Source organism: Musa acuminata, chromosome BXJ1-4, assembly GCF_036884655.1.
Source record: "Musa acuminata AAA Group cultivar baxijiao chromosome BXJ1-4, Cavendish_Baxijiao_AAA, whole genome shotgun sequence".
In the NCBI taxonomy this organism is placed as follows: domain Eukaryota; kingdom Viridiplantae; phylum Streptophyta; class Magnoliopsida; order Zingiberales; family Musaceae; genus Musa; species Musa acuminata.
This window is the reverse complement of record NC_088330.1, coordinates 29125380-29149169: the sequence shown is the minus strand read 5'-3', so window position 1 is coordinate 29149169 and position 23790 is coordinate 29125380. Positions and strand designations below refer to the sequence as shown.

General features: G+C 40.5%; 1 protein-coding gene across 6 annotated transcripts in view; it reads left to right on the top strand.

Moving 5' to 3' along the window:
* LOC103981921 (protein MICRORCHIDIA 2) overlaps nt 1-23790 on the top strand; it is a 70961-nt gene that overhangs the window by 6826 nt on the left and 40345 nt on the right. For all 6 annotated transcript variants that reach the window (XR_010501951.1, XM_009398686.3, XM_009398685.3 and 3 more), the window contains exons 7-11: nt 651-729; nt 817-945; nt 13760-13858; nt 17114-17215; nt 17294-17443. Coding sequence is in view for 5 of the 6 variants with exons in the window: in XM_009398686.3 (XP_009396961.2) it covers nt 651-729; nt 817-945; nt 13760-13858; nt 17114-17215; nt 17294-17443 (559 nt within the window). In the remaining variant the exon portion in view is untranslated. The remainder of the gene's footprint in view (nt 1-650; nt 730-816; nt 946-13759; nt 13859-17113; nt 17216-17293; nt 17444-23790) is intronic.

Below are 23790 nucleotides of genomic sequence, written 5' to 3'. Positions count from 1 at the left end.
CAACACTACCTAGGGTTTCCACATTGGCACAACAATTCTGTTAATTTCCTTTCTCCTATTGGTTTGAGGACCCGGTGTGGCACTGCAAAATTATCTTCAAGCTGTTATGTTCAGAGACAGAGTCAATAGAGACTATGGTACCACATTGCTTGAATGAGGGGTTTGGCCTTGTTGGGTTTATGCTGGAGAAGGTCAAAGTTGGCTCAAGGCATATATGATCCAATTTGGTAGAAGGCCACCTTTTGACAATTTTTTTTGCTTCTTTTTTTAAAATCATTTTTCCCTGTCATTTAATAGAAATTTATATTAATTATGTAATTTCATAATGGAATTGGCACTTTTGGGCTTATCCATCTAGTTCCAAATTAAAATATGCTGCCCGCATCTTAACTTTTACTTTGCCAATCAAACTTATAAATGCTAATTGCAAGAATTTATATTTTTCTTCTTATGTTTTCTGTTTGCATGCCTGTCGTATTTAGTTCTAGTGGCTTCTAGTTTTTACTTCTTCTCGAGTAAATTATTTGATGAATGAAAATAATTGTCATTTTCATCCATCTATTGCTTTTGTGAAACTTGTTACCCTTGTTACATATTACTAGTGCTGTGGAGTCATTTTGGACATTCTCATACTTTTGTTGTCTTTGAAGTTGTGTAACATTGAGCATTGGCCTGCTGTCTTATACATTCTTGAGAAGAACATTGAAAGATGATATTTTTGTCCCTATGGTAACATCATCCTTTTTCAATCCTTCCAATTCTTAGAAGTGTTTAGTTTCGTTTGAGTTGTGAACTTTTTTCATGTCTTTTTTGCAGCTTGATTTTCAAATAATTAATGGTCAGATAATACCGTTAAGCTCCAATTCACAGGATGAATGGGACAGTAGCTTGAAAACTATTATAGAATGGTCTCCCTTTTCTTCAAAGGAGGAACTATTGCTGCAGGTATGGTATTGTCTTGTCGGCCTAGTTTAGCTTTTTGTCTATTGTGTTTTATGAAGCAACGATTTAAATACCAGTTGGATCAGTACATATTCACTGGTACACATTGGTACTATACCAATTTGATAGGTTACAAAACTTGGTTTCGTGTTAGCATCTAAATCCTTGATATGAAAAATATTTTGTTCTATTTGATGCTACGTTGTAATCCTTTTCCCTCTACCATTTTGATTTATCATGATTCATATAAATCTGTACATTATTTTCACAATTGATCACATATAGGTCGTGTTGTTACAATTCAAATTATGTGCACCACTTCTTCTGGTGATATATATGTTTTGTTTAGCTTATTAAATCTTGTTGGAATAGGCAACCCAAAAGAAAGATACATTTTCTTGTATAAAAGAAAGCTGGATCAATAATTGAAACTCATAAACAATTGCAGACAATATTACAAGCACTTACCTTATAGGTAGCTGAAAATAATTAAGCCTCAAGGACAACTACAATAGTTACCAGAAGTGTAAGAGACCAAATAAGTAATTGTGTGACCAATGCATATATAGTGGTGTTGCCACACAATGGCCTATGGACTATATGGATCATCGGGTTTGGAATTCTTTATCACCCTTTTACATGTAAAGACAAACTTCTTATAAGCTTTGGCAAACCCATAAAAGATGAATGAGTATCACCTTCTCAAGTGATTTAACTTAGGAATGCACATTTGCTTGGATTGGTTCGTACCAATACTTATTTAGCAGTTCTGGAATGAACCAAGATGCAGACCGCCTCTTTCCCTGTGATTCCTTTTTAAAATTCTGATGCTCAGTGCTTTGCACAAAGACTCTTCGACTTCTTGACTACTCCACTTCCCAACGATGCTTGCCCATGCTGTGAGCCTCTAGTTTGTTACCCATCGCTTGCTTGCTGCCCACCACTCGTGGCTTGCTACCACTAAAACTTCTGGTGCTTCTCTCCTTTGCATTCTCTTTTCTTGCTCCTCCCCACATCTGCTTTCATTTCTCTTCCTCTTCTCATTTTCCTCTGCTCCTCTTCTTCTCCTTCTGCTCCTTTCCTCTTCCTCTTCTCCTTCATTTTCCTCATCCTCTTCTCCTTTTGCTCCTTTCCTCATCTTCCTTTTCCTCTTCCTCTTCTTCTCCTTCTGCTCCTTTCCTCATCTTCCTTTTCCTCTTCCTCTTCCTCTTCCTCTTTTCCTTATCATCATCATCATTGGAGGACTAAAAGATCACTTAGAAGAGCTCCATTGGAGGACTAAAAGATTTTGGAAGGTTTCCAATCAAAGTACCAAACAATGCCTAAAATTTTGGTCTAGTGCCAATAGCGGTTCATGGTCACACCATACAAGTATGGTAAGAACTGTTATACTGAGACTTGGTACAGATACCACGTGACAAAGAGAAATAGGGAGGGAAAAAGGGGAGGAGGAGAAGGAAGACTGGTGGAGGGGATGGGGCAGCAGAGATGGAGAAAGAGGAGGCAGAGAAACCGGAGTATCAAATTAAGAGGAAGAGGAGGAGAAGATGAAGTAGGAGGCATACAAGAGGTGGAGGAGGAAGCTGTCACCCTTATGAGGTGAAAGAAGCGGTTGCTGTTGGGATGAGGTAGAAGAGGTACGTAGTACTAGTCATAGGTGCCCAGCAAGCCAATCACGTGAGTGATGACACGTGTGACTTGACACACAGTCTTTTTGCTTATTATATTTTGGTATTTATCACTTTATATTGCTTGTTATATATATATATATATATATATATATATATATATATATATATATATATATATTGTGATGTCCTTGGATCTGTGCAATGCGAATCAGATCATGATGAAATCATGATAATGAGACCGATTCACCTTTAAACACAGATCTAAATAATCCCGGTCATAGTTTACTCGAGAGGGACATCGAGATAACCGGATAGACTGGTGTGCTGTATATCCGTCCATATGATGGATGCAGTTGGTCTCATAGCTGCTCGTGTGAGGACACTAGAGATACAGTACATGTGCTCATTGGAGAATGAGTTCATTGATTGATCCGCTTACGGAATGCTGGATGGTTGATAATACCTTATTGTCAGACAGCAATTCCGTAGTCCCAATGGTGTATTTGGTCTTTAGACTTGAGACACCAAGGATGTCCTGTATGAGTGCTCCTTTCTTTGATACCGGACTTATAGGTTTGGATGTCTCAGATCTAGTACAATCGGTCATCGAGAGTGACAGTTAACCTTACAAGGGCTATTGAGTGTCGATATAGGATCATCCACTCTCGGTGTCATGAGAGGAATGTCCCATGTATTCTTGCTCAGACAAATCCCTGGCCAGGGTCATTCGGATTGAGGGAGAAAGAGTTCTCCAAGAGAATCCGATTAGAGCGAGACTCGAGTAGAAACCGTATGGGTCTGACAGCACCATGCCCGATATACGGTATTTGGGATATTAGATTGATGAGAGACTATAGGTACGTGGTAACTAAGGACAGACAGGTCCAATGGATTGGATTCCCCTGTATCGTCTGGGGACTGCGGCGTAGTGGCCTAGTACGTCCGCAGTCGATGAGTCGAGTGAATTATTATGGAGATAATAATTCACTGAGCCAGAAGGAGTTTTGATAGGTATGACTCGCGGCCAGCTCGATATTGGGCCTAAAGGGTCACACACATATGGTTGGCGTTGTGATGAGTAGAGGTTCGGATATAAGATATCCGTCGGAGCCCCTATCTTATTGGATATCCAATAAGCCTCTGAATTATTGGATCCTATGAACGAGATCCAATAAAAGCCCATGAGAGATTATTGGATAGAAATCTACTAATCTAAGAGGCTTGGGTAGTTGGATGAAGATCCAATACCCAATAGGGGAGGATCCATTAGGGTTTGTTGACAGGGGACCTCTATAAATAGGAGGGATTCAGTAGTTCATAGGCTAGAGCTTTTGCTTGTCTCTCATATTCTCCTCCCCCTCTCCACCTTAGAACAGGCTTGGAGTTTTGAGGAGCGTCGTCACAGCCCTGCTGTGTGGATCACTGCTAGAGAGGAGGGTGTTTGACCTCCTTCACCCTCTCCTAGAGATCTGCAAGGATTCAGGGATATACGATCTCCTTAGGTAACAATCTTTACTATATGCAGTTTTCTATTTCGCGGATTTTGCGCACTAATCTTCGCACGACGACGAACATCTCTTTGGGAATAGGGGATTTTGTTTTTTGTTCTTCCGCTGCATATATGATGTCGCCCCATAGATTTCCCAACAAGTAGGAGGCATACGATAGTAGAATAGTAGTAGCAAAATAGGAGGAAGAGGAGGAGAAGATAAAGTAGGAGGCATATGGAGGTGGAGGAAGCTACAACACCTATGAGGAGGAAGAAGTGGCGGCTGATGCAATTAGGTGGAAGAACTAGAGGTGGGGAGATACGAGACATGTGAAAGAGAGAGGGAGAGAGAGAGAGGAGTGTGGGAGGAAAAGAGAAAAATGAAAAACAGAAATATGACAACTATTTTAAATAAAAATATAGATGTACTTGATCAATTACTTTATCCTTAGCGTTAGCAAGCTCTAGTCCTTAGGTCTCCAAGATAAGTAATTATTGGGATTTCTAACGGATGAATTTGGAAGTCCATTATTGATGGCATGAATTGTCATTAGAAATTTGAGGTGTCCAAAAATTGGCTAGACAGTATGATCATCTACAAGTAACTGCTTATGATTTGAACTAGCAATAGAAAGGCGCTGACACGTGTGGTTGTCTCTATGTGCTATTGCCCTTGGAATGACAATAGATTAGGTTGTATCTAACATTGGGTGCCTATAATGATAATGCAGTTGACTGCATGGACTTGTCTGCTATTAACTATTTAGACTTAGGTGCTAGTTGTGCCATATGTATTAACATTTTGGGCATGACTTGAGTTCCTATATAGTGAATTGGTTAATGATCCCAAGTGATTCCTTATGCTATTCATTTTAAACATAGATGCTCTTAAACATAATTTACAACGACATAAAAGTGATTAGTGTTAAATTAATAATCTTTGTTGAGGGGTTACATTGCGTTATTCAAGTGTGCCAAGAGGTCTTCTTCATGAAACTCAATAAATTCAAGGGAAAATCTTTACTTTTTATAAGATATATTCCTAATAATATATTTAAAATCAATTTAAGGAAAAAACCTTGGGAGTCAATTATCTAAAGGTTGTTTTTGTTCTACTTAATTTATTGGGTTGGTTAGAAAATTTTAGATGTAATAAGATTTGTGTTTATAACAGATTTTGGGACTTATAGGCCGTCATGAAATCTTTATTCAACTGTTGTACATGTTTTATTAAGAAGAGACTTTCAGTGAGAACTCGTTATTGCATGTCCCCCACCTATGTTTGGCAGAGGTTAGGTAGCTGTCAGATGAGCTACACAATGGGGTCTCATCCGTGGCTCGAAAGCTTCTTATGGAGCTTTAGTTCTCTTTTACAAGATACATGATGCGAGTCTTTGATTATGTGTGGATTATTGTTTAAGAAGCTGACGGTGAAGAACAAGTATTATATCTGACACATTGCATACTCGTTCAACCAAGTACGCAAAGCGAGGTACTTCTCAAAACACAATGATATTGGTAGGCACAACTTGCTAAAGGTGATAAAGCGAACACTATCAGTGTGACCAAGTGTAGTGTTTGAGTTCTTGATGATGCTCTTCGACCATGTTTTGCACTCTAATGAACTAACTGTTGAAGGAGTATCTGGATATGTGGTCAACTATCTTGATGATATCTCATCTACACTTAAACTTTGAAGGAGTATGTTTTTTGAGAATCTTTAAGAGAATACTTTGTTCGTACAGAGGGAGAAGTGTTACCTTGCTTAGATAAAAATTCTATTCTTGGGTTATCGAGTCGATGAAGGATCAATTCGGATGGACAAATCAACAAAGCTGTTGAAGAAGCAACCTTGGCAATGGTTAGAGAAGTGTGAAGCCGCATTCGAAGACCTCAAGGCTGTAGTTTCGAAAGAGCATGTACTTAAATTTTCATATTCCATTTGAAGTCTACACACATGCTTCAAATTTTGCTATCAAAGGAGTGTTGATGCGCCTATTAGAGCCACCTGGTGGCCTATGAGAGCTACAAGCTTTATGTTATATTTATAAATATCTCAACTCGACCACCCTTACTTGAGTGTCTTATGAAAGGTGAGTTGAAGCTATCCTACCAGATTGTAATACGAAGTCAACAAACGAAGCGGAGCAGATTGAGTACTGGGTAAAGTGATGTAAGCCTCCCAGAGCTAAAGCAACTTGGGTGCTAGAAGTCACCCTTCGACATGAAGAAGTGATCGTTGAAGCCTACCAGCAACCATTGACAGATTAAGTTGGGGAGAATGTAACATATGGTGATCGTGTTCCCATAAAACCTTTATCATCGGATCGTTCAATACTCTTGTTTTCTTGTACAATAACTTTTTCTTGTGTTTTGCTTGGTTTTCAGTGGCTTTCCCTTGTTTTTTAAACCAGTTTATAAGGCTATGCAATGATCTGTCGCCAAACAAGGCAAAAATGGGCTAGAACAGTCCTATTTTTATGTGTTGTAACTTGATTTTTTCTCAAGCTAGTGACATAACCAAAATGTCAGCCATCTCAGCTCCTTGGAACCAATCGGGTGGCATAGGGCTAGATGGTGCTCTCATGTAGTGCTGGGCTCCGGTTTGGAAGCATAAACTTGTATGCAAATCGTGTATAGGCTTACCAATAATTCAAACACTAGTTAATAGGTCGTTGTTGGATTGTGACTATCATTTTATTGTTTGAAGTCCTTGCCTTCCAAGTGTTTGCTAAATTCCACCAAGTCTATAGTTATTATGAGTGAGATGATGGGACTTGTCCGTCGCTTATTTTTGAAGCTAATAAACTTCATATTTTGCAAGTCTTTCGGGTTGCATGAGGTTGTGTAGGATTGCACTTAGGTTGACCCTTTGTTGATAATGATTTAGGCAATTCCATTAGGTCTATGACAATATGTCACCATCGCATGCTGCTGAGAGGGTTTTGTGTATGCTACCTTTGCCTCGCCTCTTTCTCTTCCATTGCCTCCCCTTCCTCTTTGCTTCCTTTTTCGATCATCTTCTTCCTTCTTCCTTTTGTACTTCTTCCTCCCCTCCTCGCCATCCCCCCAATCAGTTCCGAGCTCGTTTTGCCTAAGTCGTACGACACCTTGATGTGTCCGTCTATAAAGGGTCAACCTCGTTGTAGCATCTTAGGGGCCTCTAAGGACCCCTTTCAAAAGAGAAGAAGATGAGTTAGAAGAAGCATTTAACTCAGGATTCTATTGGTAGACATTTTATCAAACACTTGATAGGTAATACTAATTGCAAATATAGACTTCGGAAGCTCTGAATAGTCGTGCGACAAAGGGTCTAAGGTGGTTCGCCACGACCAAAAGTATTAACAAGTGCCCACATGACACTATTGTAGAACAAGACAACGATCTAGCCCTAGATAATACCCTAAAGGCCCATCCAGTCATGTGCCACCCAGGTAGCTCCACGGTGCTGTATTGGTTGACACTTTGTACCACTCTACGAAGCTAGAAAACACTCAAAATTGTTGTCTACATGGCCTATTTTTAGGTAGTTTTGCCCAAGGATTACAATACTAAATGATACTGCCTGTACTGAGTGGTATGTATCGGTCCGCTAGCAGATCAGTACGTAAAGTGTCCGCTACCAGGTAGTATCATTGATCTAGCCTCTTATCGGACAATACAGGGCTGTATCGGGTGGTGGTAACGGTCAAAGAAGGCTTGAAGGTACTCTACTAAGGCGAAAGAAGGCTTGTTGTGGTAGAGAGCTGGCAAGAAGAAGCGGAATCTCGAATTGATAAGGTCAAGTCCCTGGTCGATCGACTGACGGAAGACACCAAAGACTCTGTACAACACCTACAGGAAGTCATGGCAGAACTCACTTCCAAAGTGACAATGCTCATAAGGGCACTAAATGCGAGAGGGAGCAACACCCGTGTTGCGCAGCTACAAAACATGAGGACACCTGAGCCTCATTGCTATGGAGGTGCTAGGGACGCAAAGGAGCTCGAGAATTTCTTGTTTGACATGGAATAGTATTTTCGAGCTACAAGGCCCGATTATGAAGATACTAAAGTTTCAATAGCGACCATGTATCTGAATGAGGATGTAAAACTTTGGTGGCGAACTCGTTGGGAGGAGATCCAACAAGGTCTGTGTTGGGTGGACACATGGGAGGACTTGAAGCGGGAGTTGAGAACTTAGTTCCTACCCGAGAACACAGAGTTCATTGCATGGAGGAAGCTAAGACAACTTCGCCAAAGTACTTCCATTCAAGACTATGTGAAGCAATTTTTTGTACTGATGCTGGATATACAGGACATGTCCGAGAAGGATAAGCTGTTCAGCTTCCTTGATGGCCTGAAGTTATGGGCTCAACAAGAACTGCATCGAAGGAATGTCACCGATGTGATCGGGGCAATTGCGGTCGTAGAAAGGCTCATCGATTTTGTTTCCTCGGAGGACTTGGGGAAAAGAAAACAATCTTCAGGAAATCGCCCTCCAAAATATTCTCGAGGGAAGGAGCCCGGGGGTGAGCAAAGGAAGAAGAGTTCCCACAAAGAGCCAAGCTCAAAAGGCAAGGACTTAAAACCTGGCAGATGCTTCTTGTGCGAAGGGCCGCACATGGAGAGGGGGTGTCCATAGAAACACACTCAATGCCTTAACAACTTCAATCCATTCTCCCAAATCAGACAAGGGCAAGGCCGTCACCCTCAGTTCAAGTAATTCAGAATCCAGTAGCAACGATAAGGAGTTGCAAGGTCCTCGGATGGGAGTAATGCGTTTGCTGAATGCATTACGGGATCAAATGAGGGAGAACATGAAGGCAAAACCACAAAAAACAAGGAGTAGCAAGCTGATATACGTGGACATTAAGCTCAATGACCAAACAACTCGTGCAATGGACACGGGCGCTACCCACAATTATATTGTTGATCAAGTAGCAAAGCGACTTGGGTTGATTTTGGAGAAGAACCTAAGTTGGATGAAGGCGGTGAACTTGGAGGCATAGTGGATCTCCGGGCTAGCATAAGGAGTCCCCATCAAGATCGAAACATGGAGCAGGAGCACAAACATGATGGCGGTGCCACTGGACGACTTCCAAGTGATTCTTGGAATGAAGTTTATGTATGCGGTGAAGTTGGTGCCAATGCCGTTCCTGAACTCCCTATGTCTGATGGGAGGTGACGACCCCCGTGTGGTTCCCATCTCTCGGAGAGGAAGTAATGACCCCCAATAAATATCGACATTATAATTAAAGGAAGGGGTACGAAAAGGAGAATTAACCTTCATGGCTGTTGTGAAGCTTGAGCCACTTGATTGGGAGGCCATTCATGAACTTGCTGTGGTGGCGAACATTCTGAAAGAGTTCACAGACGTTATGCCACCTAAGTTGCCGAAAACTCTACCGCCACGTAGAGGCGTGAATCATCATATTGAGCTGGAGTTGGGAGTGAAGCCTCTAACAAGACCACCTTATCTCAATTCCCCTCTAGCGTTGGCAGAACTCAGAAAGCAATTAGATGAACTGCTAAGCGGTGGTCTTATTCGTAGTTCTAAAGCACCATTCAGAGCTCCAGTTCTCTTCCAAAAGAAACAAGATGGGAGCCTCCGACTATGCGTCGAATATCGAGCCCTCAACAAGGTGATGGTGAAGAACAAGTATCCCATCCCGCTCATTGCGAACTTTTCGACCATCTGGGCAAAGCAAAGTATTTCTCTAAATTCGACCTTCAGTCGGGGTATTGGCAGGTACGCTTTGCTGAAGGCGATGAAGCGAAGACTACATACGTGACCAGGTATGGAGTGTTTGAGTTCTTGGTGATGCCTTTCGGCTTAACCAACGCTCCGACCACATTCTGCACTTTTATGAACCAACTATTTAAGGAGTATTTGGATAAGTTTATGGTCGTCTACTTAGATGATATCGTCGTCTACAGCCAAACGCTCGAGGAGCATGTCGAGCACCTTCGGACAATTTTCAAGGTTCTCAGGAAGAACACTTTGTTCATGAAAAGGGAGAAGTGCTACTTTGCTCAGGCGAAGATCTTATTCTTGGGACATCGAATCGATGATGGTTCCATTCGGATGGACAAATCAAAAGTGCAAGTTGTTGCGGAATGGCGAACTCCAAAGAAGGTGCCGGAGCTGAGATCTTTACTTGGTTTCGTCAACTACTATCGGCGCTTGATAGCTGGGTATTCGAAGCGCACAGCTCCACTGACGGAGTTGCTGAAGGAGCAGCCTTGGAGATGGTTCGATAAATGCAGAGCGACATTCCAAGATATAAAGGCTATTGTGTTGGAAGAACTAGTGCTCAAATTGCCGGACTATGGGGAGCCCTTCGAAGTCCATATAGATGCTTCAAACTTTGCTATTGGGGGAGTACTCATGCAGGAGGGTCACCCGGTGGCCTACGAGAGCCGCAAGCTCAACGAAACCGAGCGACGGTATCCGGTGCACGAGATGGAGATGACAACAGTGGTCCATTGTTTACGAGTTTGGCGACACTACCTTCTCGGATCGCGATTTGTACTGAGGACCGATAACATCTCTTTGAGTTACTTCTAAACTCAAAAGAAACTCTCCCCATAGCAAGCACGATGATAGGACTTCCTGGATATGGCAATGGAGTACAAGCCTGGAATACCAAATATTGTAGTTGATGCGTTGAGTCGAAAAGTGGAGCGGGTGAATGCCTTGCGACTGGAGGGCGGAGGCCATGCAAGTCAACTGCACTCCAACTTCTTTTCCAAGATCAGGGATGGATTGTACAGTGATTCTCAGGCAGTAACCCTGATGCAACTAATCAAAGAAGGCAAGGCACGATGATTTTGGGTCCAACAGGGACTTATCTACACAAAAGGGTATAGGGTTTATGTTCCTCGAGTGGACAATTTGAGGTGTGAACTTTTGAGAGAGTGTCACGATTCCCTTTAGGCAGGACATCCGGGTATTCACCGAACATTGGCTCTCGTGGAGAGGGTTTTCTATTAGCCGAAGATGGGGAATGATGTGGAGGAATATGCTTGAATGTGCCTTACTTGCCAATAAGATAAGGTGGAGCTGCAGAAGCTAGTGGGACTTTTGGAGTCATTGCTCATACTAGAAAGGCCGTGGGAGAGCATTTCCTTGGACTTTATATCGAGCTTTCCGGTAGTAGAGGGACTCGGATCGATACTCGTAGTGGTCGATCGATTTTCAAAGTATGCAATTTTCATTGCTGCACCCCTACAATGTTCAGTAGAGGAGGCCGCCAAGCTGATGATGAAGAATGTGGTGAAGTATTGGGGAGTCCCGCACAATATCATCAGTGATCGAGACGCTCGGTTCCTGAGACGATTCTGGACCGAGCTATTTAAATTGTTGGGATTTAAGTTATACTTCTCCACAAGCCTCCACCCCCAGACGGATGACCAGATTGAAAGGATAAACTCACTCTTTGAGCAATATATTCGGCACTACGTGAGTGTCAACCAACAAGATTGGGTGAAGCTGTTGGACATAGCCCAATTCTCCTACAGCTTGCAGTGGAGCTCTGCGTCCAACAAGAGCCCCTTTGAGATCATTACAGGACAACAACTATCGACTCCTCACACCTTGGCTATCGGGTATACTAGGAGTAGTCCGTCAGCATATCATATTACAAAAGAATGACACTGAAATGTAGATATTGCGCGGGCTTACTTGGATAAAGTAGCCAAAAATATGAAGAAGTGGGTAGACTTGGGAAGGCGACTATAGGAGTTCAAAGTCGGCGATTTGGTGTTGGTGAAGCTTCAACCAGCATCATTCCAATTCTTTAGGCACAAAGTACAAAAGGATTGATACGCAAATATGAAGGGCCCTTTCCAATTATCAGTAGGGTGGGCAACGTCTCCTACAAGTTGCAGCTGCCGGTGTGACTCAAAATTCACAATGTTTTTCACGCCAGCAACTTGAAAGCCTACCACTCAGATTCGCAAGATGCTTCCCGAAGTGTTCTAACTCGACTACCCCCAACCAGAGCCTCCTACAAGAAGCGAGTTGAAATCATTTTAGCGGATCGCAAGATAAAGCTACCTAATGGAGTTGAGCAGACTGAGTACTTGGTAAAGTGGCAAAAGCTTCCCCGAACCGAAGCCAGTTGGGAGCCCGAAGATGCCCTACAACATGAAGAAGCAGTCATCAAAAACTACCAACAAGCGTCGATAGTTTAAGTGGGGGAGAATGTCACGAACGATCGTTACGCACCCGCAACAACTTTGTTCAACGAATTGTTCGTCACTTTTGCATGCTTGTACAAATATATGGCTGCATGTTTTGGCTTGGTTTTGTGTGTTTTTGCTTGAAAAATATAAGCAACGACAGTTCGCAACGCTGTAGTGCGATCGCTCGTCGCGCCGGGCCAAATTGCCCCAAAATGGCTCTGTTTTCGTGTGCCACAACTTGTTTTTTTAGACCGCAGCCTCATGCAAAACGTCAGCCATCTCGACACCCTGGAACCCCTCGGGTGGCACCAGGGGGGATGAGGCTTCGGGTAGTGTCGGGCATTGAACAATCTTCACAAGTTCGCATGTTAACTTGACGGGAACTTGCCTTCGCGCCCGACACCCGGTGAGTAGTTGTTTGTGGACTTGCAACAGTTCGTTCTACCTTCTAAAGTCTTTGTTTTCTCCTTCCTCTCTTTTTTCTCTTGCACTCAAGGTGTTCGCTGAATTGTTTGTAAAAGCTTCCCTCTTCACGAGACGTCGAGACTTGTCCATCGCTCGTTTTCAAATTAATCAACTTTCTGTTTTACAGGTCTTTCGGGACCTGTACGAGGTTGCAACTAGGCTGACCCTTTGCGAACGCATATGTCGCAAGGGCGCCTCATGATATAGGCAATCCTAGCTAAGTCCGAGGAGTTGGCGCAAGGGTGCTTCATGAGTTAGGTAACTCCAGCTAAGTCTGTGACTTTGTCGCAAGGGTGCCTCACGATTTAGGCAATTCCAACTAAGTCCGTGACACCACGGACCTGAAAACACCCAAAATGGCTATTTGGATGGCCTGTTTTTGTGTAGTTTTGCCCCTGGGCGATGACCACACACGACCTGCGTGTACACAACTGAAAAGTCCACAAAAACTAACCAAACCAAGCCTACTACAAGCCCTCTACATGTCATGCAAAGTATGAACAAAACTAGAAGAGACGGACACACAGAAACATTACATCGAACACCTTGTGCACAGACTTGTTTGTGACAATACAGATACCGTACACTGAAATGTTCTAGACCTGTACTGGTTCGGCTATGGACTGGCAGGTCTGGTAATCGAAACTTTGAACTTTGGTGTATCCAGTATGTACCTAGTATAATAAGTACGACAAGCAATCTGGTTTATCCATCTTTTGTATTTTGTGGATAAAACTCGTTCAGTATAGTTTCAGAATTTTGAAAATGTCTTCGAGTATGCCACTGTTGATATCTTTATTTTCTGTTATTCTTGAATTTGAGACCTGTATGCAAAATGCAAAACTGTGGTGAGTTTTTTTAAAAGCAGTGTTTGGTAGTTAAAAGAATTGTCATAATTATATGTTATATTTCTGGTACATTGATTTGTCTAATTTGTGTTCACAATTTCCATTTTAAATGGAAAGCAATTTTTTTACATGCTTCTTTTTCATTAGCCACAAAAATGAATTAACATACATTTTGAACTGCATGGATAAATCATTTATTTATTTTTGATGATTCAGTTTGAGGATATCGGGTTGCATGGAACCAAAGTTTTAATTTATAATTTGTGGATGAATGATGATGGCCTCCTGGAATTGGACTTTGAGGATGATGAGGAGGTACTTAATATTTTTGCTGATGTATCAACTATAAATGAAAGTTGCAAAGTTTACTATTTATTGAGCTATAAAAGTTATTCATGCATCAAACAGGACGCAATTTATTTTACCATATTTTATCTATAAGCGAACATTCTACCATGTTGGATACAAGGGTTTGTGTACAAAAGTTGTGGCACTAACCATATTCTCTCATTGCTGATATGTTGAATTTTTGCATGGGTTATTCTTGATGCCATGGGGAGTGTGGTCTATCACATGTTTGATAAGATAGAGTAATCATAACCTGGAACTTCTAAAGGGCCTTTCTACCAACTGATTCGTGATCATAAAATCATTATAGTTGATACTGCAATTGATATTTGGCTTGCAATTTATGGAGAATTTGTAAATTCACATGTGCTTTTATATGATCAAGAACCATGCTGCATACCAGGAATGTTCAGACTGTGGCCTGTAAGTTGGCAAAGTGCTGGTCTCACGCTTGTTGACACCCCAAAGCAATTCTTACAGAATACAAAAGTGTTGGGTTTTGTGCTTTTGTGGCAAAATATTTAATACTTAAGGCAAAATATTAGTTTCTAAACTGAAATGAAGATTTTGTAATTGCATTTCATGCAAAGGCATCTTTCAAATTCTACTTGAAGTAGTTACAAGTTAGTCAGTCTTCCAAATTCTACTCGAGGATGCCAGCTAGCTTAGCTGGTTAAGACTTTGACTATTAATAGTGCCTTAAACTATTAAAAGCAAGGGTCAAATCCCATCCGTATCACTTACCATTTGGACAAAAGAAAAGAAGATTGTACTTATAATGTAAAATTTGAATCTTTAATATGAATGCCACTTTATATTTAAATCTCTAGTATATTTGAAAACCCCTGCATAGTTATATTTGATGGGATTATATAGTTTCAACTTTAAACTTTCAATGATACAAATTGTGTGTTTCTGATGATATAACAAAAAGTAACCCCATAGAAGTAATTGAAATTGTGTTTACTTTCTTGGGTTATAGACTTCAATAGTGAATTTGGAATACTGACATAGTTGGCTTTAGTAAAAGAAGATAGTTTCATTGACAATAAAACCACTGGAATCTTTTGATCTCACAAAAAGTAATGCCTTTAAGAAGTAATCTAAATCATGTTTCTAATATTTTGGATTACAGACTTAAAATCACTTGACTTATATAATATACTACTTAATGAATGCTAAACCATTCTCCATCATGATGGGGATCAGCCGCTTTATCTCTATTTGTTTTGTTATAGAATGCTAGCATGCACCACTCCTACCTAGGTTTTTCTTCTTTAAGGGAAAATTGGTCACCTTCTTCTTGAGTTGAAAATATTTTTCCTCCCATCTCTAAATGGGAGTCCTCCAAGAGCTGGCATACTGGATTTCAAGACAGGATGTGCCTAAAGAGAGAGTACAAATTGGTCACCTTCTTCTTGAGTTGAAAATATTTTTTCTCCCATCTCGAAATAGGAGTCCTCCAAGAGTTGGCACACTGAATTTGAAGATGGGATGTGCCTTCTCCAAGCTATATACAAAGTTGACACCGCCATTTGGAAATGGACCTTAGTGGTGTTGTTGGGCCATATGGTCCCTTGGAGTAAGCTGGTGATAATATGGTGCATTATGATAATTCCTCTTTTTAGCTTTATATTGTCTCTGTGGCGGTGGTCCATCTAGATAATAGCAATGGAATAAGTTATATTGAAGCTCCCATATGGCTTTGTTAGCAAGATTCTAAATCTTTGGTCTTAGACATGTTTTGATAATTATTGGATGTAATGATACTGGCATACCGGACAGTATACCAACCGGTACCACCTGGTATCAGCTGAAAAGTCGTAGACATTAAAGACCAACAAGTACCAGGCCATATGGTTTATACTGGTCCATGTTTGTACTGGTAAATACCAGTCGGTGTGAACAGTATTAACCAGTTTTTAAAACCATGATCATAAAGACTGTGGTTCCATCTAATACACATCTTGATCTGTACATTACCATCAATGCAGCGTGATGACTGTATATATAGTGACCTAGTAGTTAGAATGAGGGAATATGAGGAGAATTTGAGGGGAGGAAATAAATAGACCATAAGGTCTGAAGAACTCATACCTTCATTAAATCAAATTCAATAGCATGACTAAATACTAAACATTATTCATCTAAAGTGCATAGTTCTTGACCATCATGATGAGAAGAAAGAAAACTCAAAATCTAATCAGTACTATTTTATTTAGGACTTCAAGTCTTATCCAGGTCCTAACAGATAAAAGTCCAACTAAGAATATGTGACTATTGAACATAAAATAAACAAATATTCGAACTAAATTCCCAAAAAAAAATCAAAATTTAATTAATTGGATGTGTAACTCAAGTAATCTAGGAGTCAAATAGGCACTCTCCTTGGTCCCATTACATAGGTGTATATCTTCAGTTTTTAAGATTGACAGAAAGGAATGACATGATATATGACTGTTCAGGTAGGGCTTTGACTTGGATGTCCAAAATATTTCACGGATTTGTGCAACTGCAAGTAGCTTTTATCTATATGTCACTTGTTCAATGCGGTGACCTTAATTTGCAGCATTTGATTCTATTTCAAATCTTCTGCTGAAGGAGTGGGAATGGACGCATAACTAGAGCCTGATAGACCAATGTAAGAAAAAATATTAAATTAACAAAAATAACCACAAATTTGAATTTGATCTTTTGATTTTCCTTGGATTGGAAAAATTATATGATTCTCATTTAATTTGAATCTTAATTTGCTTAGATTTATAGGTTAGGAGGAGAGATTGAGAAATTTCTAAGAGGATTTGAGTGAAAGAGGGAAATAAACAAGTGGTCTCTATTGGGAAGAGGATGGAAAGGGGTGAGAAGATTCAGGCCAGGCAATAAGCTTATTGTCCAGTATGCTGTGTACACTTGATAGTTACCTTTCCTCTGGTCTGGTTTGTTGTTGATCGAGTATTACAGGTCCTTAATGACCAGTATTGTAATCCATCTGATAATTTATTGAAGAATTCACTGTGGTTAACGTTACTGTCTGCGGCACTACAATTTTTCATTTTTTCGAGTAAGATATGCATCTAGAAGTATTGGAGAACACTCAGAATTTCAGATGATTAAATTATGTTGCAACTGTTCTTATGAAATATTCTTTTGTGAGCAGAAAATACTTTTAGTAATTGTCATACACCCACTACGCTCTCACTATTTAACTCTATTTAATTGCAGGATATATTACTGAGAGATCAAGCCTACAGTGGAGGCTTTTCAAGGTCTAACAAAGAAATTGTACATTGTCATATTTCATATACACTTAAATATTCACTGCGGGTGAGTGTGCATGTTATTCTTGTGTATGTTGGACATATTTTGCATATATACATGTTAACCAGAATTGAATATCTGCAGGCTTATGCTTCCATTCTTTATCTACGGAAGTTTTCAAGTTTCCAGATTATATTACGAGGCAAGCCTGTCGAGCAAGTCAATCTTGCAGATGAGATGAAATTTATGAAAACAATTACTTATAAGCCTCAAGTTTGTAAGGATGCAGAAGATGTAAGTCATTCTTTTTGTCCTGTGTAGATCTTTATTCTTTCATCTACCACAATTCTTTTTCATTCATTACTTGATTTCGAAAATGCTTTTCTGTTGCAAGAATTATGAAAGTGCTTTTCTCTTTTTAATGCTTGCATGGCCAGCGGGAAATTGCCTAAAGAAATGAAGTAGACACAGATGTCACTATTCTATGATACTTCTTATCATTTAGCCATTTTTGCTTAGTATATGTTAACCAATTGGACCCATGGTAGTCCTAGCCAGTCATCATACCTGCATACCATGTGTCGGGATGTCTATTGAGTTTTGAAACAAGCCTAAAAGAAAGGTAGAGAAAAAAAAAAAATACTGCCTAGTACTAAGTCCTATATTTTGCATCTAGTTCAATTTACCTTGCTTTATGTGTCGATCGACTATTGGATTGGTAACTACCATCTGTATTGAGCAATAGGTGGTATTGCAAACCTTGGTTTTGGCCAAATCGAAAGGAAAGATTCAACTTCTTGTAGATGAGGTAATGGTCATAATCAATATTAATCAATATTCTTAATCTCGTATCGTACCGATGTATCGAGCTTTTCTCAGTACGATACGATACACCATACCGAGCGGTACGGCAGGGCGTATCGAGCGATACGCCTAAAATAGACATAAAACCCTTCGAAAATACCTAAAAAATTTAAAAATAAGTTTGATAGGGTTTTTAAGTTAGAAATAAATATACATTTAGCATAGTTTGAGCAAAACTAATGTAAATTAGGTAAGAATAGTGCAATATATCTTTTTCGGGCTTTGAGGAGTAGCCTTTTATAAGGTTCGCAATTTCGGTCTGTTCTGGATTGTCCTTCCGTTAGTACTGAATTATCTACAAAAAATATATTTGAATTGTTAAATTATTTTGTTTTTGTATATAACTTAAACTTTAAGATTCAAATGAATTAAGTAATCACATATGTAGATATACTTGATTCTACCACAAACAAATAACGAGCCATCACAAGTGGTGGATCAGGGTCCTTGATTCTATGTATCTATATATTAATATGATATGTTTGTCGGACCTAATCCTGAAATTGATCTTACGATATAGTGTATTGATACACTGTATGCCATTGGTGGATCAATGTGGTGATGGCATAGGTTGATCGTCATGAATCACATGTGTTCGAGGTGACTTTTGAGGTATATATTAGTGAATGTTAGAATTTCTACTTTTGTTATTGATTTGTTGTACTATCGCCCAACTCGAAGGACTTTGTAGGGGTTATTATTTAGATGAAGTAATACAATGTAAAATGTGGGGTTTAGAGTTTTACTTTAATGAATCCACCACTTATGACTATGTTTTTTTTCTATGCAATACAATGTAATATTTCCTGACTACATGTATATATTGACACTTTTAGATGAAGTCCAATTATTGGTTCTAATTAGTCCCTCGTTGTGAGCTAATGCATTGTGATGACTAGTTAGCTCTATAATGTGATAAATTGTAATGTGGAATTTTATCAGGGTTAATGTAGTCGTTTGGTTGGAAATCATTTAGGTTTTATCTTATGTAACCTTAGGCTAGTTAGCCCATCAGGCTTGAGTCATTGCCATAGATGGCAGCAAATAGCAATGGCGGCGACATTAGTTCCATGCTCCTCGCGAGCCTTAGTTGAAGAATCAAGGTGTTTTTCATTTTTCTATTGGGTTGGATTGGGCCGTGCGGGATGAGGACGATTTGCATACCAATCTATGCTTGGATTGGTGTGAACCGCTCGTTTCTTACTGACCCGAGCAAAACAAAGAATTTTGACAATGGAATCCCTTGGTATATCTGATGAATGAAGTGTGTTTAGGTATACTTGACATGGACACTAGGGATTTAAACAAGTGACAACAAGATAATGTAAAGTGGCCCTCCACTGGATATAGATCAAAATGGGAGCAGTTAGTATATACTTCACTCCCTTGAATGTGCATTTACCAACTACTTTTTAGGTGCAAGGCCCATGCGGTTTTACACTTAGTTCATGATAATCTAGAGATGGTTGTAGGTGAGTGATAAGACCTTAGGGTTTTATCAGAGAAGAAGAGAAAGAAAAGGGATCATTAGTTCGAGGGGATCGACCTCCTAGGGTTTGCCAAAAGGTGGAATAATATTTCGTAGATAGATGAAAAGAAACATATACATCTATATTTATAGAGTTTGACCCCTGAGTCCATCAGGACTTGGACTCCTAATTAATAAATAAATCTCAAATAAGCCCCTATCTAACTCTTACTGAACTAGACAAACTCAATAAGACATTATTCAAAGCTTATAAAATAAAAGGGATCCTAACAATTCCTCCCCCTTTAAATCAGCCTTGTCATCAAGGCTGAGCAACATTAAACTCTGGGAGCTTCTCTTTCAGCACTTTAGTCACAGGATATCTGCGGCGCATCACAACCCGTTGATCAAGTAAGTAGGGTTTCCACTTCTTGATAGTGTAAGCAATGGGCCGGCCTTCCGGTGTAGTAGTCATTGCAGTCTTTTGAAGAACCCTCTCCATCCGATGGCCAGTGGTAGTTGTGACCTTATTTCCACGTCTTCCCTTTAGGATCATTTGCTTTTCATTAATAAAAAAACTTTATGATTAGTTAAAAAAATTTCAAGAAATATCACCCAAGGTTAATAGCCATTTAATTGCAAGCACCACTTCGAAGTCTTCTAAGGGCAGCAAAAAGAAATCTACAAGCAACTCTTGGCCCTGTATAATTAATTTTATCTTCGAACACTTGCTATCACAAGTTAAAATCCGTCCATCAACGATCTTTACTTCGAATTTATTACAGCCTTCAATGTGGTAGGTCAATCGGTCAACAACCTTACTGTCTATAAAATTGTTAGTTCTACCAGTATTAATCAAAACTGTAATAGGTTGATATTCCAAAGTTTCTCCAACTTTCATAGTTTGTGGGTTAGAGTAGCCGACTAATGCATGCACTGTATGTATGATAGGTTCAACATCTTCATCAGAATCCATACCTTCATGATCAATATCCACATTGTCAACTTTCGGTTCCTCCTCAATTGGTTGAATCATCAGAAGTTGCCCTAGTTTACATCGATGCTCCTTACTCCACTTTTCATCACAGAGCCAGCACAAACCCTTCGCTGATCTTTCCTTGAGTTCTTCTCGGGTTAGTCTTCAGGTGTTAGGGTTTCGACTAGGAATAGATGAGGCTGGTGGCTTGTTGATCATCTATTTATTGTCACTTCTGTTTCGACGATTCTCTCTACTGATTTTTTCCTCATGCAAATGTGCAAATGAGATTGCGACTGTCATAATGCGGGGTTGGCGAGCTTTGACTTCATACCGGATATCTGGATTAAGTTCTTCGATAAATGTTCCTACCAGTTGTTGTTCGGATCAGTCTCTGGCTTGATTTGACAATTGTTCAAATCTTCTATGATATTCTAGCACTATAGAAGTTTGATGAATTTTAGCGAGCTGCCCATTAACATTCTTGTATTCAGATGGTCTAAAGCGAATGAGAAGTTCTCTCTTGAATTGCTCTCATGAGGGGACTTCGTGACAGGTTTCGTACCAATCATACCATTGGATTGCATCTCCATCTAGTTGGATTGAAACTATTTCCACCTTGGATTCTTCTAGAGTTTTGTGAAAACAAAAAAAATTTTCTACCCTAGAGATCCAACTGGTCGAATCTCCATCTTCCCATCTTGAGAATTCCACCTTCGTGCGGGGGTAGCTTGTGTCCTATTTTTGGTTCCTTTTTTCGATGTCTCCAGGTTGGTTCAACGTAAGACTTGAACTTTCATCTTGTTAAAGCTTGCTGAAGCTCTCCAGTAGGCTCATTTTGAAATCATTAAGTGTTTCTTGTAGCCAGTTCTCAATTCTGGTTTCCAAGGCTTTTAGTTGAGCTTTCACTGAATTACCGGTAGCCATTACATAGGACTGTAGATCTGTAATCCTTGACTCTTGTTTCTGGTGTCTAGTCAAGGGCATCAGCACTGCCCTATTCGGTGTGACTGCTGTGAAGTTTGGCCCGAGGCAGCATTGAGGGCGTGAGGGATCGGGAAGCTACCAAGGAAGCGGACGCTGAGAGCAGCGTGGGGGCTCGCTGTGGTCAATGCGAGGAGGATGCTGCTGCCAAGGCTGAGAGGCAGCGATGGTGGCATGGCTAGGAGCTGCATTAAGGGCGTGAGGGATCGCTGTGAGGCTGTTGAGGAAGCGGACATCGAGAGCAGCGTGAGGGCTCGCTGCAGTCGTTGCGAGGACGCTGTTATCGAGGCTGCCCTGTTTCGGTCGCTGCGTGGAGGAAAGGTTGTTGTCGAGGCTAAGAGGCGGCGGTGGTGGTGCAGTTGGGAGTAGCGAGAGGGAGGTCTGCTAGCTGGGAAACAACGGTGATCGGCGTGGGGAGTTGCCCTGTTTCTGTCGCTGCGTGGAGGAAGACTGCTGCCGAGGCTGAGGAGAAAGATAGCGATTGCGGCGGCTAGGGCATGAGATGGCGACGGAGGGGGTTGCAGATGCCGATCGTGCGCGATCGCTGTGTGCGCGGTTGGAGGCAAAAGCGTTGCTGCAAACGGCTGTGGTCGCGACCTAAGGGGAGGCAGCGAGGGTCGCGGGTGATGCTGGGCGCTACTGGCGGTGACGTCTCCAGCGGAAGAAACAATCTCCTTCTCCGCACCAATCGCTTGACAATAATTGAGGAGAGAGATGGCAATTGCAGCAGTTGGGGTGTGAGATGGCGACGGAGGGGGTTGCAGATGTCGATTGCGTGCAGTTGCTGCATGCACAGTTGTGGCAGAAGGTGGGCTGAGGCTTGGGCCTCTATAGCAGAAGGTGGGATGAAGAATTGCCGTGGTAACGTCTAGGGTTAGGAGTAGTGAGGAGTCGCTGAGGTTAGGAAACAACGACGGTGGCCCTTTCTCGCTTGAGCGGGTTGCCGACCCCTCTTTTTTTTCTGAGATGATGATGGCTGTGGCGACGAAGTGATATGAGAAATTGCAGCAGAAACTTCGAGGATCGTTGCTCTGATACCAAATGATAAGACCATAGGGTTTTATCATAGATGTAGAGAAAGAAAAGGGATGATCACTTCGAGGGGATCGGCCTCCTTGATCACTTTGAGGGGATCGACCTCCTAGGGTTTTCCAGAAGGTAGAATAATATTTCATAAATAGATGAAAAGGAATAGATACATCCATATTTATAGAATTCCCCCCCCTGAGTCCATCAGGACTTGGACTCCTAATAAATAAATAAATAAATCTCAAATAAGCCCCTATTCGACTCTTACTGAACTAGACAAACTCAATAAAATATTATTCAAAGCTCAGAAAATAAAAAGGATCCTAACAGTGAGATGGTTGGTGCTGTATTGGTTCTGGACTCAAATAGCATTTTGTTTTAATTGAGAGATTTAAAGAAGAAGTTATGGCTGTAGGAACTCTTATCATACACTAGTTCTGAGTCTTCTGACAAGTGCACAATCTAAACCTCATAGTTATGCAGCTTTTGCTCTGTATTAATTTGACCTACTTAAGTTTAGACCTCTCCACAAATCCTTCGTTTCATAGCACTTCAGGGTACAAAATTTTTATAGATAGTTCATCCCAATACATTCAAAATGGTCATGTATGGTACAATTGGTGTGAGTATGAAATATTGATATGAAGTTGCGACTTTGGAATAAATTTTGAAGTTTGAAATAAGTATCACACTGTCATTGAAATGTATTTGGCTGATTTGTGGAGGACCCAGTTACATTGCAACTAATACCAGTTCATACTGCATGGGCAAGTTAGTGGAGAAAATTTTGATTCTCCTCTGTGTTGTGGCAGTGTGTGGTGAAAATTATGTACAGTCATTCTGCTTAGCTGATTGAAGTTGCAATGTTGTTTTTGTTGTTGTTTAGATAGTTGGCACCTCTGTAGTTGAAGGAAGCTTTTCACCATTAAGACATTGGACTCTTGAGATTCCATAGTTCTGATAATGGAGATTGCTGACAAAGATTAAAGCAGAACAGAAAACATGTGAATGTAAATAAACAAAAGTAGCACAGATGTGAATGGTGATACCCTTGACTAAGAATATAATAGGCATAATGCAGAATTATGTCCAAGGTGGTAGAGAACTATTTCATTGTTTGTGACTTTGTGGGAGAACATCATGCAACCTTCTGTGATAATGTATTATTCCACATTAAACCATATTTCAAAGAAGAATTTAGGTTCATTATTATATGGAGCATGCTGATGGATTGACAGCTACATACAGTGGTGATAGACATTGTGCTTATTTGTTGGTTAAGTGTAGAATGGATAAAAAATGCATTTTTAGCACAATTGA